Source organism: Staurois parvus, unplaced genomic scaffold (genome assembly GCF_062004578.1).
Source record: "Staurois parvus isolate SC_StPar_1 unplaced genomic scaffold, SC_StPar_1.0 ptg000293l, whole genome shotgun sequence".
NCBI lineage: Eukaryota > Metazoa > Chordata > Amphibia > Anura > Ranidae > Staurois > Staurois parvus.
The window spans coordinates 199,194-218,993 of record NW_028318089.1 but is presented as its reverse complement, the minus strand read 5'-3'; the positions used below and the strand labels follow the sequence as shown (position 1 = coordinate 218,993).

Here is a 19,800-nt window from a genome sequence, read left to right as displayed (position 1 = left end):
AAAAAAATGAATCAACCACGCTGGTATGGTAAAACTGCGACTCGGCCACTCATTTTTACCACCGCACCAGCTCCTAGCTGAAAAAGACCTAAATGAGGTGAAGAAGTGGTTGTGGATGAGGAATGTTGTGTCTATTAGAGGGCCATCCAGAGCCAGGACACAGGAGTGATGTTTTATATGTCTCTTCCAAGTCATTAGGTGGAAAAGGGGATCCGTGAATGGATGTTTGCTGATCTCCCTCCTCTCTACAAAGTGGCACCCACCCTGCTGGTCCCAGGTCCTTGTGATGGACACGCTGATCCCAGGAAACATGGTGGAGGTGCACACGTGGGGATCCAGTATTTACGAGAGTGTGCAGAAGGGATATTATTTTTACAAAAACAGCTTTCTTTGATGGTAGTTAAAAACCACAGGACTTTATTTACTATATAAAGGGAAAAAATGAATCCTCCACGGTGGGCTGGTAAAACTGCGACTCGGCCACTCATTTTTACCGCCGCACCAGCTCCTAGCTGAAAGAGACCTAAATGAGAAAGCGGTGAGGAAGTGGTTGCGGATGAGAGACGTTGTGTATATTAGAGGGCCATCCGGAGCCACTCCTCCACGTTATATACAGCCCGCACATGGCTCCTGACAGTCCCATGACAGGTCCACACTGTGATAGCTGCCCCTGGCTGCCTGTCATATTCATGTATTTTTCTGTACTCCGCCCTGACTGGAATATAAAGCAGAGTACGGGTCTAATTGTATGTTTTATGACTCAAAGCTCAGCTCTTGCTCACTTCTGTTGTAGCGCTCTGTGCCTCGAATCAGGCAGTGGCTAGGTCAGACCAGGGGTCCTTAGTGAGGTCCCTGAGCTGTAGCGGGAATCAGGAAGACGGCGGGGAACGATGGAGGAGCTGGACGTGGAGCCGGCTGTGATAGTGAGCGTTGTAGTGGGAATGGAGGGGAGCGGGGAGGCGGCCGGCTTGGCTTGTACATTGTGTGCTGACTGAGCCGTATATCCGGAGACCGCAGCCATGATGCATCCCATCCAGACACTACAGTCCCACACAGTGCTACTCCCCCATTCGTGCCTACACCACTGACTAGTAGATGCCTGAACCCAGCACAAGGGGGCGGTGTGCTGCTGCGTATAGTTGGTTAGCATAGGAAGGCAGTCCCTATGGGCTCCTCCCATCACAGGACTTATAGAGGAGGGGGCGGAGCCGGTCAGGATGTGGAGTGTGAGAAAGGACAGCACACTGGGCAGCACTGTGGACAAATGGTTAGCCCTTCCTCCTGGTAGTACTAGGGTCCTCGGTTTGAATCCCAAGCACAGCACCACCTGCTTGGAGTTTGCATGTTCTCCCTGTGCCTGTATGGGTTTCCTCCCACACTCCAAAGACATGCTGGTAGGTGAATTGGCTCCTGTCTAAACTGGCCCTAGTATGTGAGTTATGGACCTTAGATTGTACGCCCCTGGAGGGTTAGGGACTGATGTTAATGTACAATATATATATCAAGCGCTGCGTAAATGGATGGCGCTACATAGGTACCTGTAATGATAATAATAGATCACCTCCAGGGGTCCAGTCATCTGCTGTGCTGATCTGTCCTGGGCGGTGTATGGCAGAGTGCATCGGGCAACTCAGTCCTACCGCCAGGTCCGTACAGCTGGGTCCAGAGACACATAGCTGGTATATTGGTGGCTCACCATGCGTGGCTGGACTCTCCGTTGGTTGGAATGTTGCCTCACCTTCAGTGTCACTTACAACTCTACTTCCTCCTCTTACTGTCGGGGTCCCCCAAGGTTCTGTCCTTGGACCTCTCCTATTCTCCATCTACACGTCTTCCTTGGGTCAGCTGATAGATTTGTGTGTCATCAACATAGAAATGGTATTGGAAACCATGGGAAGCTCTCTACTTCTCAGCTCACCCCATCAGTTTCCTCACATATCACTGATTTACTGACAGACATATCAGACTGGATATCACACCACTTCCTAAAACTCACTCTATCCAAAACTGAGCTCATAATATTTCCTCCCCCACGTACCTCTTCCCCTGATTTCTCAGTCAGGATCAATAGCACCACTATCAACCCATCCCTGCATGCCAGGGTGCTAGGGGTAACCCTGGATTCTGAACTATCTTTTCAGGCCCACATCCAAATCATGCCGCCTCAACCTGCACAACATCTCCAGAATACGCCCCTTCTTAACCAATGATACCTCAAAGCTCCTAATTCTCTCCCTGGGTATCTCTCGCCTTGACTACTGCAACTCCCTCATTGGCTTACCTTTACATAGACTACCCCCCCCCCCCCCCCAGTCCATCATGAATACTGCTGCCAGGGTCATCCACCTTACCAACCATTCAGTGTCTGCCACCCCTCTCTGCCAATCCCTCCACTGACTTCTACTCACCCTATGAATAAAATTCAAATTACAACTTACAAAGCCATCCACAACTCTGCCCCCAGCTACATCACCAACCTGGTCTCAAAATGTCAACCAAACTGCTCTCTTCAATCCTCCCAAGACCTTCTGCTCTCTAGTTCCCACGCCACCTCCTCCCATGCTCTCCTCCTGGACTTCTCCCATCCTATGGAACTCCTTACCGCAATATGTCCAGCTAACTCCTAATCTATCCACCTTTCGACGATCCCTGAAAACTTCTCTCTTTAACCCCCCTGGAGGTATTCCCAAGTATAGCTCAGGGTTAACTTTCAGTACCAGAAGTGGTAACCCCGAGCTACACTTGGGATTACCCTGCAGCATTGCTAAGGGATTCCCTCCAGCACTTACCTTGTCCTGCACTCCTGCGATGTCCACCCTGCAACGTCCCCGGCCTTCTCCTCCGGCCGATGACAGCATCCGTCTTCCGGGTTCCGGTCCATGCGAGCGTCGGAATGTATGGAGGACGGAACCAGCGGGAAATTCAAAAATTTTAAAATGTGACATTCACTCAATACACTAAAATCACATAGTAAAACATTACTGTATCAAACCATTTCACATACATTTTGTCCCTAATGCTTTGTCCTGTGCCCTGCCTGCATTTGTACTGTTCATTCTGCCTGGAAACTTAGAAATATCCATGGCGTCCAAAAAGCATCCCTTTAGGTCAAAAGCGGTTTTAGACCAGCTAGAGAACAGTGATAGTAAATTAGAACCACTTGCAGAATTGAGTGATAATGATTAGTGGGGAAATTCATCATCAGACACTGAAAACGATTTTGTGACTTTGCTCAGTGATGTGTGAACTTGGCGCTATATTTCAAATTTCAGTGTTTTTGGTTTGATTATATTATTGAATTAAATTTATTATTATTTTTTATGATTATTTATTCTATTATAATTTATGATTTCGTGTTTACAATTTTATCATACCCGGGATGTTTACTAGACTCTTGTTTGGACAGATTTCAGTGAGTTATTCCTAAAAATTACAGCCTACAATAAACAAAATACATATTTCCATGCAAAAAAATGTACCACTTTGTGCACAGAAATATGGACATAATCAGACCGCTAGGGAGGTTAAAGAAGTCTATCCTGCTTCTACCTAGTAAACCGCCTTTTATTTCCTCCCATCAGCTCACCCCCCCCCCCCCCCCCCCAGCTATTACCTTTTGTATCCCTCAACCCTTCCTCCTAGATTGTAAGGTCTAACGAGCCGGGCCCTCTGTGTCCTCTTGTATTGTAACTGTAATATCTACCTTCATTTTGTAAAGTGCGGAGCAAACTGTTGGCGCTATATAAATCCCGTATAATATTAATAATGCTTGTGTTAGGCAAACGTTCACTCGGATCATGGAGTACATTTATTAGAGAGAAGGGAAACAAACCTCCACAGCCACCCCAAATGGGTCAGTTCAAGATCAGCATTCTGGCAATAGATGTAGACGCAACATGTTCTTACTGCCACCTGCCCTCTCATCTACAGGTCATGTCCAGCTGAGCAGTGAGTTCCCCACATTGCTTCTCACCCGGATTCATCCAACCAGTGCTGCCTCCGGTACATCCACATCAACCCACATTAGTCCACCTGGCATTCCCACCACAGTGGGTGACTATACACACAGATGGCAGGGGGAGATGAGTGTGGTGAAGGAGGCATTGGTACACACAATCAAGACCGTTGACTGATCTTTTCCATGTTTGTCCATTCTGGCTATACTGACCATACCTTTCCTCCCCTGTACTGCACATACTGACCATACCTGTCCTCTCCTGTACTGTACATACTGACCATACCTGTCCTCTCCTGTACTGTACATACTGACCATTCCTGTCCTACCCTGTACTGTACATACTGACCATACCTGTCCTCTCCTGTACTGTACATACTGACCATACCTTTCCTCCCCTGTACTGCACATACTGACCATACCTGTCCTCCCCTGTACTGCACATACTGACCATTCCTGTCCTCTCCTGTACTGTACATACTGATCATTCCTGTCCTACCCTGTACTGTACATACTGACCATGCCTGTTCTACCCTGTACTGTACATACTGACCGTACCTGTCCTACCTTGTACTGTTCATACTGTTCCTGTCCTCTCCCTGCACTGTACATTCTGACGTGCCTGTCCTACCTTGTACTGTGCATACCTTACCTGTCCTCTCCCTGCACTGTACATTCTGACCGTGCCTGTCCTCTCCTGTACTGTACATACTGTACCTGTCCTCTCCCTGTACATACTGACCATACCTGTCCTCCCCTGTACTGTACATACAGAGATCCTCTCCCTGTACATACTGACCATACCTGTCCTTCCCTGTTCTGTACATACTGACCATACCTGTCCTTCCCTGTACTGTACATATTGTCTGTACTTATCCTCCCTTGTGCTGTACATACTGACCGTACCTGTCTTCCCCTGTTCTGTACATACTGACCATACCTTTCCTCCCCTGTAGTGTACATATTGACCATACCTATCCTCCCTTGTACTGTACACACTGACCGAACCTGTACTGTACATATTGACTGTACCTATCCTCCCCTGTACTGTACATACTGACCATATCTGTCCTCCCCTGTACTGTACATATTGACCGTACCTATCCTCCCCTGTACTGTACATACTGACCGTACATGCCCTCCCCTGTACGGTACATACTGTACCTGCCCACCCCGATACTGTACATATACTGTCTGTACCTGCTCTTCCCTGTATTGTACATACTGCACCCTTCCAGATACATTTTTATACTGACAGTATATGAAACCCTTCATTGTCATACAGACTGTACATGGCACCCCTCTATTTACATGGCCATACTGACTGCATATGGCACTATTTCAGGTACATGGTCATATCTATATATGCAGGGCTCCCAGAAATCGCATCCCGGGTCCCGGGCTCCCACCAGCCCAATAACCGCTGCCATCAGGCAGGAGCAACTCCTTGGGCAGCCACCCAATGAGCTCCTCACCTTCTCTCCTCCATTGGCCACGTATCACATGTCTACCTTGTGTGGTGGAGCGATGGTTGGGCAGCCTGTCAGCCTCCCCAATCTCCATTGGCTGAAACTTCCAACCCCCTTTTGACCCTCCCCTAATCGGGAGAGGAGCTGGGGGTGGCCTCTTAACTGATTGGCTGGCCGGGGAGATGGCAAGGACGACGCATGGAGGAGCTGGCTGAACTTGGCTCCGGCTCCCAGTTTTAGACACTGGCATGCATGTGCTCCTGAGTCCTTCCGGTAGGGGCGCTAATAAAAGAGGGGGGGGTGGTTCTGATCTAATGGGGGTATCTGAGTGGGAGGGGCACTGAAATAATGGAACTGTGAGCTAATAGGGGCCTCTAAGGGGGGGTGCTGACTGCTGATCAGAAGTCAGCACCCACCTATTAGATTAGAGTTCCCCTATTTTAGCATCAACCCCTTAGAGGCCTCCCACTAGATTAGAGTCCCTTTATATTAGTACCCCTTTCAGAGACCCCTTCTTCATTAGATTAGAGTCCCTTCATATTAGCACCCCCCTTAGAGACCCCCCCCCATTATATCAGAGCATCCTATCAGCGACCCCTTTTAGAGATCAATAGTTGGTCATCCATCTCTTTCGCCGAAAACAAAGCCCTTGCAGTCAGAAAAAAAATTACTCCTAGCTTTTTTAGCTGGTTGTTAGATTCAAAGCAAATTTGCCATGCTCTGTATATATGGCACCTCTCTACATGCATGGTCATACTAACTGTATACAGCACATCTCTACATACATGGGTATACTGACTGTATACATCTTCTCTCAACTTACAAGGCCATACTGACTGTGAATTGCACCCCTCCAAACTTGCATTAGGGTTCAATCACACATGTGCTGATTATGAAGAATGAAGCAATGCTCATTAACATGCCTCTAGCATTTATGATGTGTGTTTGTTGTGTTTTTGAAGCGTTGAAAATGCTTCAAGAAGTGCTAGACAAATGCCAACGAAAGTTGCTTTTCTCATGGGAAGTGCTTTAATCCCTCTATGTGCATCGATCATGTAGTTTCATAGTGTCATTTGTCGGCCTTAATGCACAGCCTTTAGTGGAGTATATCTTCAGATTCCAGTGTCAGATGTTTTTGTGTCATTGACAGCACTAGAATGTATGAGAGATGATGTTACACCGAATAAATAGATACCTAACATGTCACGCTTTAAAACTGCACACGCCGATGGATTGGCGACAAACCACGGCATATTAAATTATCAATAGACTTCGATTTAAAAGCCTTTACAGGACGTTTGTAGCGATACCTCACATGTGTGGTGTGATCACTGTATACATGTGCATGCAGGATTTACAGGCTTGTTCGCATTTGTGCAAGAGCATGGGGGGAGGGGGGGCGCAAAGGCGCTTTAAATTTAAAAAAAAAAAAAGTTATTTTATTGAAAAAAAATGTATTTATTACACTCTCTTTATTTTTGTTTTTTAATAGAACTTTATTGCTTTCACATGGATGAACAACATACCTTGTGATAGGATGGGCAGTGATGGGTCCTCTTTATGGAAAGATCGGCATCTATTAGACCCCAGATCTTTCCTCTGTTCCCCAAAGCGGCTGAATTGGTTTGATCGGCTGCTTTACAAGCCAGTAATCTCTTGATATAATTTGTCTCATTGCAGAGCATACCTGGACTTGGACAGCAACACAGAAACATCGGATTCAGCTGGGGACCAGGAGAATTGCTTCTATATGAAACCCATTACAAGAGTAAAGGTGCACACAGCATTTTCTATTTACAAAAGTAACTTGCAGAGTCAATACGCTTGTAAATGTAATTATACAATATTGAGGGGAACCAACTTACTTTATGGTCTTTTATTTTTGAGCTGCAGGTTCGCAGTGAATATATTAGCAATTTGTTTGCAATGGGTTAGCTCCTTTAATAATTATAAACTGGATTTATCAGATTCACAGTCACCTTGAAATCCTATGAATGGCTAAACGCCGCTCAGACCGATTCACGTTTGTTCCAGGTGTCGGACAGGAATTTTGCGCTCTACAGCCAGAACACAGTGCTGCATATTCAGTGTAGCTGAAGCTACATACAGTTTATGCAGTGTGCCTGGCAGGTGTATAAAATAGTTCATTTTAGACCAGCTTGGCTTAAAGGGACACTAAAGTTGGAGACCAGCATTAATGTGATTCTACAGGTTGAAATAAATAAAAATAACAAACATGTCATATTTACATACTGTGTGCAATGATTTTGCACAGAGCAGCCCTTATCTTCTTTTTGGGTCCCCTGCTGGTGGTCCTGGCCCCTCCCCCCTGCCAAGTGCCCCCAATAGCAAGCCTCTTGCTCTGGTGGCACTCCAGCAGGTTTGCATCAGAGCCACGCTCTTGTAAATTGACATTGTTCAATTGCACACAGAGCGTGGGTCGTCCCCTCCCTCAGCTCTCTCCTCCTTGGCTCACTGGCTGTGATTGACAGCAGCAGGAGCCAATTGCTCCTCGAAATGGGGCTCAGTTAAGTATAGGGGGGAGCAGCACCCAAAAGTTTTTTTACAATAATGCATTAAGGTGAAAAAAAAACTGCCTTTAGAACCATTTTAAATCTTTCCTCTGTGGCTTTTCTCTATAAATGATAACAGTTATGTTATTACTGTCAGTAGCATGTGTCCCCTTATGCTGTTTCCTCTTCTGTTTGTAGAAATCTTTCTCCGTTCGAGCTTCATGCCTGATTTGACTGGCTACTCTATAAACATTCTTTACCTTTACTATAGTGATCTTGCTGTCATCCACCACTGTTGGCTCTTGTAACAAGGAAGGAAAAGATTGTAAGACTGAGCTTTTTGTAGTCTCCAGGATCCCGCATGTATGTGGTGTAAAACATGGAGAGTGTGATTCAGGGACTGACATTTATCAAAGCAGGATTATCAAAAAGTATAAAAAAAATTATACCAAAAGTATGTCTGTGCCACAAATAATAAATTGGTATATCTGATGTGAAGTAAGGCGGCAGTCCCTGTGTATCACTTACAGTTAATAAATGATGCAATATTCAAAAAATGTTTGCAGCACTACACTTAATTTATATTTCTCTCAGATATCTGGCTCCTGCTGGCACTGTGGGGGGGGGGTGAGGGATCCATGGTTCACATCTTTTGGCAGTGCCCACTCATTCAGCCCTTCCGGCAAGCAGTGCTCTTTGTCATTAACCACTGCCAACCGCGCTATGGCCAAATGACGGCTACAGCACGGTTGTCCAGTTCTGGGAGGGCGTCATATGATGTCCTCCCAGAACACACCCTCCCATGTGCCCTACCGACACAGCTGATCACGTGGTGTGGTAAAAGGCCAATCACAGCGGCCTTTTACCACGTGATCAGCTGTGTTCCCGCTGCTGAAATGGACCTGGTACACCATACTTTGAGGTTTCACATGAAAGAAAATATGTTAGACACTGCTGCAATAATGTCTGCACACAAATGAGCTGGAACACATCCAAACACCATCCAAAAAAAAAGACAGCTAATCTCAACAAATACTGCTCTCTCTGCTTCTTCTCTCTCTATTTCTCTCAAAATGTCTGGAATAGTTAATTTTTTACTGTTTTCCAGTGCATTCTGGGTATTTTGGAAGGTCTCCTGAGGTTATCTTTAAAAAACGCTTCTAAACGCAAACACTCATAATCACACATAAACGCGGTATGCAAACTCAGCTAAACAGACATTTTTTTAAAATATGTTTTCCAGCAGTCAGTTTCCATTATTCAGAAGTGTCCCATGTACATGGAGCTTTAGAATGTAGCAGAAACATGATAATAAAACAATGTGTTGCCTCGTAATTTTAAACATGGTTAAAAAGTACCTTTAATTTATTTATTAATCTTATGTTTTTACTCTGCAGATATCAGACGCTCTATCTTTAACCTCTGTCCATTCATGTATATTGTTAGTAACGATGAAGATCTCTATTCTCCTGTCCTGCGTAAACTTTTTAATGAGTCTCACAGCATATTTGTGAACCTTCAAAAGAGTGAAGAAGAGTCATCCAGCAGGACACGTAAAGCAGAGTATGTGACAACTTCATGGCATATGGCCTTTGGGGGACATGTATGAAAAATACAAAGCTTGTATGTATGGGCAAGTTTATTCAGCACTCCTACAATATTAAAGTGAACTAACACTGTACAACCTTCTATCCCCCCTTCCGATCCATGCTGCACTTACCTCCGGCGAAGCAGAGCTGTCAGTGCCTATACAGCCGGTCCAGCAGTTCAGAGATTTGAAATCCCTGCTCTTCTCCCTTTTCTATTCACTGTCTCCTTCTGTTCGCTGTGCAGGCACTGAGCAGTTAGAATTGTTCTGGTCCATCCCGGAATCACTGCACAAAGAAGAGGGAGAAAAGCAGGGATTTCAAATCCCCAGACTGCTGGACTGGCTGCATAGACACTGACAGCTCAGCATCTCTGGAGGTAAGTACATCAGGGACCGGGAGGGTGTATGGTATTTGCCTTTTCTGAGGAGGTGAAATAACGCTTTGAAGCAATATTTCACAAATCCAACTCTCTAGTACTTTCAACCATTCATAATTTTGGGGTTTCATTTATACTGCTTTCTCCATACGGTCCTCATTTTTATATTTTGCATTGCTACCTGCTTCTCATCAGTTGATTGTCCCTTCTATGTAGAGAGAGAGGTACGCACACCTGGGTGCACCTCATCTCTTGCATGGAAGGAAGACACTGTCACTGGACAAACCAGTGTTCCTCTGGATTGTCTGCAGACTGGACAAGTTAAAATTCTATTGTAGATCCTCCATATAGTTGATAAAGCCCATCTGGAGGCCTTCACCAGACACGATCTCCTGGAGCTCTTATGTGGCTAAAATGCTGCCTCCTGAGGTTTGTCTTGATTTCTTCCTCAGTTCTGACCCTTTTCAGGTGAATATTTGTAACTGTTTGACTAAGGTTCCAGTCCCTCTGTTCATAACTGTGGTTGCTTCACTGGACTGGGGTAATACATGGGCATGTTGGATAGAGGATGGGTTATATGGGGCCTAGCTTGCAACTTTTCTGTTTGCTAATGACCCAACTTCCTGTAGGCTGCAGTAAAACCCACTGTTTTCTGAATGCCTCCGTCCTTCAAAATAAATACTATGAAAGGACAAAAATCTTTTATGCCAGATTGTCATCGACAATGTCATTTGAAACATCAGCAGTTCTGCTCTGTTCTGTGAAATCACGTAAATTAACGTCATTTTGCACCTCTGCCACACACCGCTGTAGAAACTTTTCAGTTGTGAACTGTCACAGCACAAAACGATCGGGACTGCAGATTGTCAGTCAGGGAGGAAGAACAGAGCTATGGCTATGTTTACATAGCGATAGCACTGTTGTGACGGGAAAGTCATGAATCCTTTCTTTCTGCAAAGCTGAGAACATGATTCATCATTTCCCCTACTAAAAGCACCACCTAGTGCACATAGCTAGGTACACACTTAACCCTTTGATCACCTTAGACGTTAACCCCTTCCCAGCCAGTGTCATTAATACAGTGTCAGTGCATAATTTTAGCACTGGTTCCCACAAAGTGTCAGTGTAAAAATGTCCGCCGCAAAATCGCAGTCCCACTAAAAGGCGCTGATCGCCACCATTACTAGGATGAAAAAAAAAATTCCAGTATATGTATCATAGTTTGTAAACTCTATAACTTTTGCGCAAACTAATCAATATACATTTGTTGGGATTTTTTTTAACAAAAATATGTAGCAGAATATATTTTGATCTAACTTCATAAAAAAATGTTGCTTTTTAAATTTTTTTTATTGGATATGTTTTATAGCAGAAAATAAAAAATATTATTATTTTTTTCAAAATTGTCAGTCTTTTTTTGTTTGTAGCGCAAAAAGTAAAAACTGTAGAGGTGACCAAATACCACCAAAAGAAAGCTCTATTTGTGGGGAAACAAAGGACATATATGTCATTTGGGTACATAGTTGCATGACTGCGCATTTGGCAGTTAAAGTAACGCCGCATTGTATCGCAAAAAATGGCCTGGTCAGGAAGGGAGGTAAATCTGGAAGGCAAGTGGTTAAAGACACCCTGTCACTAAACCTAATACTATAATTTTAAATGTTTGTGTAATACAGCTTACACTGTAGTTCACATTGTCCATAGGTATTAAAAGCAGAGTTATAAGTGCCAGAAAGATGAGAAAAATCTAGCAGAGTTTCCATTTCTACTCTGTCCTGCTATTCCAGCCTTGTCTGACAGTTGCTCCTTAACAGTCTCATGAAATGATAACTGGTAGCACTGAGGCTTTGTTGGGGAGCATGTCCGTGCGGGGCCAGTATCGCTGACACGATATTTGTTGATGCACCTGTAGCAATAGATTACTGCAGTAGCGATCTATTACTTGGAGACAATGATGAGCAGTACTTCTCTTTTTTAACAGTAACCTTACTATAGAGGTGCATCTCCTATGACCTGATCTGGTCCCTCCATAAAGATTGTAACATGAATAAATAAAAATATAAATCAAGACAAAATAAGACCTTTCAAACCAGTTATGTTGAATACCGTATTCAGTATACTGTGAATTTTATTTGTTCTAACTGTGTAAGGGAGGCGTGATTCTTCTTTTTTTTTTTTTTTTTTTTTTTGTTTAGTCAAACCAGTAAGTTGAATGAAAAAAAAATAGCCTATGCCCCTATTTACGCATTGATGTGGATAAGGGAATCCTGCCACTGTGCTATTTTATTCTGGTGGCAAAAACCAATGATCAGTGTTGCCGGCTATAGCTGGCAACACTGATCGTTCAGGAAAAACATGACAGGTTGGTTGTACCCAAGTCGATGGATAGATCGACTTGGGTACAACCAGCTAGCCCATATATGGATCGAAATTCAGTCGATCCCTGCTGAACTGGCAGAATTTCAATCCATGTATGACTGACTTAAAGTATACCTAAAGGCAAAACTTTATTTTCAGTTTTGGATAGAGTGGAGATGAATTAGAACACCTGTCAAGTTTTTATTGCTGTCTGTGTCCCTGTTAGGGAGATTTACCCTCTCTATTTGTCCTGTTGATCATTATTAAAAGTGAATGTAAAAGAAAATCACAAATTTTGGGTTGTCCCCAGAAAAGTAATAGAGGACACTAGTTCTGGTGACCTGGAGGTCCCCAGGGATGTCTTCTCACTTCCTGTTTCACTATGGGACAGGAAATGAAGGGAAATCTTCCCAATGGGCAAAGAAGGCAAAAATAAACATTACAGGGGTTATAAACCTCCCTTACTCTATGCAGAATGCAAAAACGTTTTGCCTATAGATCTGCTTTAAGTATCAAATCCTCATGCAAGCAATTGAAATGTTTTCCAGAATTTTATTTGATATTTTATATGATAACCTGTGTAAATGGGGTTGTTGTGTTTACTTCTTGTTGGCACAAACCTCACTTGATCTTCTCTTAATGCTACAATAACCATTGATGGAAACTGATTGCTAATTCTGTGTATGCCAGTGTATCATCAAAAAAGGGCAGGGGGCTATTCTAAATAAAGATGATCTTTGACTTTTAGAGGATTGTTTAAAAAGGTTTTTACCAAAGACTGACACTCAAATCCAATTAGAAAATTCTGTAAATCTTGGGTGACCCCTAAGTTTTATTATTGCTTTACATTACATACAAATTGCACTTGTGTAATATTTTAATCACAGGTCTAACAATTTATCTTTTGTGGTAAATCTCTGGGGCTGTGTGAATGATATGATTCTAAATCAATCCCCTGTTTTGTATGTTAAAAAAAGACAGGGGTGCTACACATCCTAAGTACAAAAAAAGCCCTGGAACTGAAGTGGTTAAAAAGTTAGCTTCACCGAAAACTAAAAAAAAAAAATTTTTAAGCCATGGAGGTTTGGTAATGAGTGACAATATAGTGAGCTATTTTTTAAACATGGGCATAATTTCCTTTTCTGCCTTGATTCATCTTTTTTGCTTTTTTTTTTTTCACAGACTAGTCCAAGTCAGTAAAAATTATCGCTCAGTTCTGCGTGCCGGCATGCTTGAAATGCTCACATTGAAGGGTAAGTCGTTTTTTACAGTATGTGATTTAATGAAGCATTAGCTCTCTGAGTGACACACAATTCTGATTAGTGTAAAATTTTTATTGAAGGTGGTGGCGGGGGAGGGGCTTTTATAATAAGATCTGGGTTGCTTTATATAAATAGTCACTGGTTTTTGCAGTTTGCATTTTTTGTCTTCCAAATACTTTCCTATCTGTAAAAAATCAAATTTATTTCTCATCCGTAGAGGGATAGTGGAAAGTTGTTGACCTACGGGTTACACTGCTGCATATGTGCGCACTAGACAAACGGTACCAGGGATGTTGAATTTATATCGTCCGACCCCCGGGACATGTAGTTCCGGGTGCTGGGCAGTTGTTTTTTTTTTTTAACCTTTAGCCCTCCTGTGGGCAAGCCAGAGGGGGAGGACGGGGGTTATTACCCCCCTTCCTCTCCCCCTTCCACCACATCTCTCCCCTGACCATACCCCCACCCCACCTCCATCTATCTTCTCTTTTTATTTGCAAACTGCCACTTCTCTTTTCTCCACCTTACACTCTCATTAGACCCCTCTGGCCACCCAGCAATGTCCACATTCTGCAGTTCTAGTTTTTCACAAAAGTCACTAAGTGCTTCTGGGAATCTCAGCCTTGCCGATTTCCTGTCTTTCCATCCGATTCTGCATGCTGGGAATCCCCAGTTATATCGAACTCTTTTCTCCCTCATCTGATCCAATAGAGTTTTCAACGATCTTCTAGCTAATGTCTCAGATGCAATGTCCGCAAATACTTGCAACTTCGTTTCTCCAAATTTTATTTTGGGATCTCCCACAATTGTTTCCATATTCTCTCTATATCCTCCTAATGATGGAAACGTACAATCACGTCTCTAGGGATATCTGGTGTTGCTCCTGGCTGGCGTCTTAACCTATGTACTCTCAATTTTCAAAGGATCTGTGGCTAATCTACCTATTATTGGATTAAACACCCTCCTTATTTTTTTCCAAGGTATTCTTCATGTGAATCTTCTGGTTGTCCCCGAATCCTTAAATTATTTCTTCTCTCTCTATTCTCTTGATCTTCCAATTTAAGGTGTATATTTATTAAGCAGAGATCATTTATCTCATTTCAGTTCTCTGCAGTTCTCAGGGAAAAATCTTCTCCTCTGTCCCCCTGTTTATGAAGCGGAGAACATTTGTTCTCAGGAGAAGAGAAGTTTTTCCTCTGAGATCTGTGTAGAAGGGGGAGGGCTGCATGTGATCTTGTAAACTAATTGTGTGATTACAGATCACCTGAGTTTAAACAGTGAAGCCAAAGTTAAAAAGACCATTACATGAAAATAGCTTGGTGCATTTTTTGGAACGGGTCAGAGACTTTTTTGTATGCAAAAAGTTGCATTTTTGGTTCTATAAACTTCAATGGAAACCTTGCAGAAAAACATGTATTGCATTTTTGTGGTGTTTTTGATGCGTTTTTGTTTTTTGCATTTTAAATCTGTCTATCAACAAGAACAATAAAACAAATGGGAAAAAAACCCCCGCAAAATGCATCAAAAACGTGGCAATAACGCAAGTGCAAAAACACACCGCAAAACACAATGCAGAAATGGCTCAAAGGAAACCTGCATAGGTGTGAACCTAGCCTTAGGCACTTTAATGCACATTTTGGCACAGGTTATTTTAACATGCATTTTGGTGTGGTTTGTAACACACATTTTGGCACTTTTCTTAGCACATATTTTAGCATTTTTTTAAAGTGCATATTGATTTGGTTTTTATGCATGTTTTGGCAAACTGCACATCTGCTAGCCACTTTCGGGTGCCATTAACAAATAAATAATGGTAAAAAAGGAACCAAAACATTAAAAAGCACCAAAATGCACATAACAACTTCAGCTCACATTTTTTTAAAATGTGCGTTTGAAAAAAACCTGTAAAATGTTTATTAAAAACTTCACCAAAATGTTCATTAAAAAGGCCCCAAAAAGCCAAACTGAACCTTTGTTGGGTATGGAGTGCTGTGCATTTTTTCAATACGTATTTTGGTGCATTGATAGCGTATTTGTCAAATGACAAAATGTGTGGCAAAAGGGAAGGCCCGTCCTCCTTGTTCTTCTTCAGTAAATTTTGCAGTTCCGAATAACTTTAATAATGTAAACGTTATTAGCACCAGCACTTGGCCACTGAGATCCCCCAGTTCCTTAATATTCTGACTGCCCAGCCCCACAGCTCAGGTATGCAGTTGCTAACAACAGAGACAGTAGCAGCTTAAATCTCCTGCCGTTACCCACGCAACTCTGAGCCTGGGGTTCTGGGTCCATCTGTCTCTGTGCTCTCTTCTATCCCTGAGTTGGAGTCTCATGTCCCTATTTGCAGGATCACCTGAAGGGGGACTGGGCAGGGGCTCAAGATGTCCTGTGCCCCTGGGTAGCTCCTGGTCTCAGGGTCTCCCAAGGTATGTTGCTCTTCCCAAGGTCTTTGGGACGTTGAGCCACTGGTTTAGCACATCCCCGCACGGACAGTCCCTCCTTCAGTCCCTCCATGCTTGGTCTTTTCAGGCGCCTCCTCTGTCCCCCTCTCTCAGCAACCCCTGCACTCCAGAGAGCACCTCTGCCGGCTGAATCCCGGATCCAGGATCCCAGCCCCGGTCCTCTGCAGCTCGGTCCTTCCACCAGGGCTCACTCTTACCGCCAGCTGTCACGTGACCTCTGCAGATACTGCGGACACACTGTACAGCTCCGATCGGGACCACCAGCAGGATCCGGTGAGACCTTTGGGGTGAAATCCAAAGAGGTCTAGCTCCAGACAGTCTCCATGTGGCGGGCGTCTGGAGCTCCTGCACTTAGCAGTCTCCCAGCGCCATGTTCAGGCCCCTAAATCTAAACACTTTAAAGCAGAACTCAGGTCTACATACTTGCCTGTCCAAAGGTCTAGCACTGGCAGCTTTTTATAAGTGCCAGTCTTTGGGCCTCTTCATTGGCTGGTGGAGGATGATGTCACTCCTGCGCATGTGCAGCAGGTCATCATCCTGGCATTCAGAGACCGAACCAGCACTGCTGCGAATGCGCAGCTCAGTTTACAGTTCCAGAGGAGACAGTGAGCAGGCAGGCAGGTAGGGACACTTTATTGCAGAAGAGACATAAAAGCCTGCCTGCTCGCAGGTTTTTACAGTGGGACTTCAGTTCCACTTTAAGTATTTATGAGATGTGCAGGTCTATGAGTACACTATCATGTATTTGGGAATGCTGCGCAGTGTACAGATGGATCAGTACCTTTGGGCTGCTGCTGCTAGTAATTAACACAAATATGTGTGTGGTAATAGCACAATTGGAATGCTGCGCTGCCACTCCTATACCTGTGAGACACTAGTTAAGGGAATAGTAATGTGTGTGATTAAAAAACGAGTAGTGTTGCTACAATGCACCTCCCTCTTCAGTGTGTAATGGTGTGATCTCAACTCTAGAGATAAAAAAATCCCAGTCTTGCGTTTCGTGTTGCTACAAATGTGTTACTACAAATCACCATATTGCATGGTGCTACAATACACCTTCCTCTCAAGTGAAAACTTGTGCGACACTTTAAAAATAACCTATAAGCAGTGACTAAAAAAAATACACATAAACAGCGCTATGTCAAAACACAATGTCCAATTAATATAAAAGGATAAAAGAAAGAAAAAAAACAAAACCAAAATTATAATGTGAAAAGTTCAATTTATTCCAGTGGTGTCTCTTTAAGACAAAGTGATCCACCATCCATGTGATTCTGCAGTGATTAATACCCCATTGGATTCAACACCCACCAGAAGCTGGGGAGTAAGCAGCAGTGGAAAATTAATAGGAATTCAATCAATCTCCTTAATGAATAGTTGTGAAATCTTGAACTTGATAATCAACCAGCAGCCCAAAAGGACCTCCAATCAATAGATTATTAGTATCTCATACTCCGATCTCCTCCATCAATCCAGTGACCTCTAATTAAATAAAGGTCAACTAGCGCACTGGATTCAGTTTCCCAGGCCAATCAAATCACAAGTCAACAGATCTTCAGACCATCTCTCATATCTTCAAATATTATCTGTACTCAGATTGTCATTGATTTTCAGCGGGACCCTCCTTTGTTTTTACGGTGAAAAAAAAAAATAATTTATTGCTATAGAAAACCCCCCTTAAGAAAAGCACTCACACTGAGTAACATGGTAATGCACATTGTGTATATACTTCCAATAAGATGGCCGCCACTCACAGCAGCTAGTGACAGTCTCACCGCACACTGGTAACTGAGATCTTAAACAACGATCACGTGCTCTCACCATGTGGTCCCAGCGTGTGTGCTGACGTCACGGATGGTCACGGCCTGATGTGAACCCCACTGATGTTTATTGTCATCTTTATTCACTTGTTTATTTATCAAACATTTTTCCCTATGTATATTCCGTATCTCCTCAATAGTCTCATGGAGGGTTTCCCTTTCATATCCCTTTTCAACAGACTTATCCATAATTAGCTTTGATTGGTTTATAAAGGCACTTTCCTCATGACAGTTTCTTCTTATACGCATTATTTGACCTTTTGGTATGTTTTTAAGCTACAAAGGGTGATGCCCACTATGACAGGGTAAATAACTATTGCGAACTGTTGGCGTGAAATACGTTTTGGAAAATAAAGAGTCATTCTTCCTAAATATGATTAGATCCAAAAAATTTAATTCAGCTCCATTGTACTGACAATCTAATTTGATGTTACTTGGATTATGATTTAATTTATCCAAAAACTGAATCCGTTGTACCTCAGGACCTGCCCAGATGACGAACAGGTCATCGATAAATCTTTTGTATAGCAGAATCTGTTTACGGCCATGGTTCAAGACATTTCTGTCTTCCCTTTCCACCATAAATAGATTGGCTATACTTGGTGTAAAACGTGCGCCGATTGCAACGCCTTTTGTTTGGGGAAAAAAAGTCCCCATTATACCAGAAGTAATTGTGAGCAAGACAAAATTCCAAAGACTTCCTCAAAAAACACTTCTGTGCATATGGAATGTCCTCTCTTCTACTCAATGCCCAATGAAGGGCCAATAACGCATCTTCATGTTGAATGATGGTGTAAAGGGATGAAACATCTGCTGTTACCAGGAAAAATAACACATGAAATATTTGTGATAAATCATAGGTGAAACTCCTATATAACAATCAATAAATGTTCCAGGGACTACTGTACACCTGCCCCTGAAAATGACACACTATGTTGATGGTGCTAAGAAATTGCCCTAAAGCTTAAAGTGTTCTTGGAAAAAGAATAATAAATATGATATAAGCAAATCAAACCAAGTGAAAACATCCATATATCAAACTATAAAAAAAATGTGAGAACTACAAAACACCTTCCGCAAAAATAGCACACTGTAGATTGTGCTAGAAATGTGATGTCAGGAGGTAGGCTGCACCCTTTATGAATTATTTTGAGTTCTGAAAACAAAAACTTTTACCATGTCAAGTCTGGCCACTTTCACCTCCTTCCAGGCCATCTTACAGCTTTCAGCACTGTCACACTTTGAATGGCAATTACTCAGACATGCAGAACTGTACCCAAATTAATTTTTTATAATTTTTTAAGACAAGAGTTTTCTTTTGGTGGTATTTAATCACCACTGGGTTTTTTCATTTTTTTGCTAGATAAACGATTAAAAAAAAAAATACAGAAAATGTATTTTTGTTATAAAATTTAGCAAATCACCTTTCTTCTGTATGTATTCTGCTATATTTTTTGGTGACAATAACCCAAAACAGTGTATATTTAGTTTGTGTGAAAGTTAGAGTCTATAACTTTGGTATATATATATATATATATATATATATATATATATTTGAAAATTGATCAGGATGGGTATATAGGATATGTTGTTGATCAGAACGCTGGTATGATGTATGGCGGTGATCAGGAAAATGGTATGACGGTGATCAGGACAATGGTAAGGCAGTGATCAGGGCGCTGCTCTGGTGTATGGCGATGATCAGGGTGCTGGTATGGGGTATGGCGGTGGTCAGGGCACTGGTATGGTGTATGGTGGCGATCAGGACGCTGGTATTGCAGTGGTCAGGGTGCTGGTATGGGGTATGGCAGTAGTCAGGACACTGGTATGGGGTATGACGGTGATCAGGGCGCTGGTATGGTGTATGGCGGAGATCAGGACACTGGTATTGCAGTGGTCAGGGTGCTGGTATGGGGTATGGCAGTAGTCAGGACACTGGTATGGGGTATGACGGTGATCAGGGCGCTGGTATGGTGTATGGCGGAGATCAGGACACTGG

General features: G+C 43.0%; 1 protein-coding gene across 2 annotated transcripts in view; it reads left to right on the top strand.

Moving 5' to 3' along the window:
* The first annotated feature begins 833 nt into the window (after positions 1–833).
* NUP85 (nucleoporin 85) overlaps positions 834–19,800 on the top strand; it is a 67,697-nt gene continuing 48,730 nt past the window's right edge. The window contains exons 1-4 of one of the 2 annotated variants that reach the window (XM_089682634.1): positions 834–923; positions 7,105–7,198; positions 9,335–9,500; positions 13,443–13,513. In XM_089682634.1, the coding sequence (XP_089538760.1) occupies positions 891–923; positions 7,105–7,198; positions 9,335–9,500; positions 13,443–13,513 (364 nt within the window). In that variant the 5' untranslated portion in view covers positions 834–890. Of the gene's footprint in view, positions 924–7,104; positions 7,199–9,334; positions 9,501–13,442; positions 13,514–19,800 lie in introns of those variants that run through there. The other variant, XM_089682635.1, reaches the window with a different exon arrangement.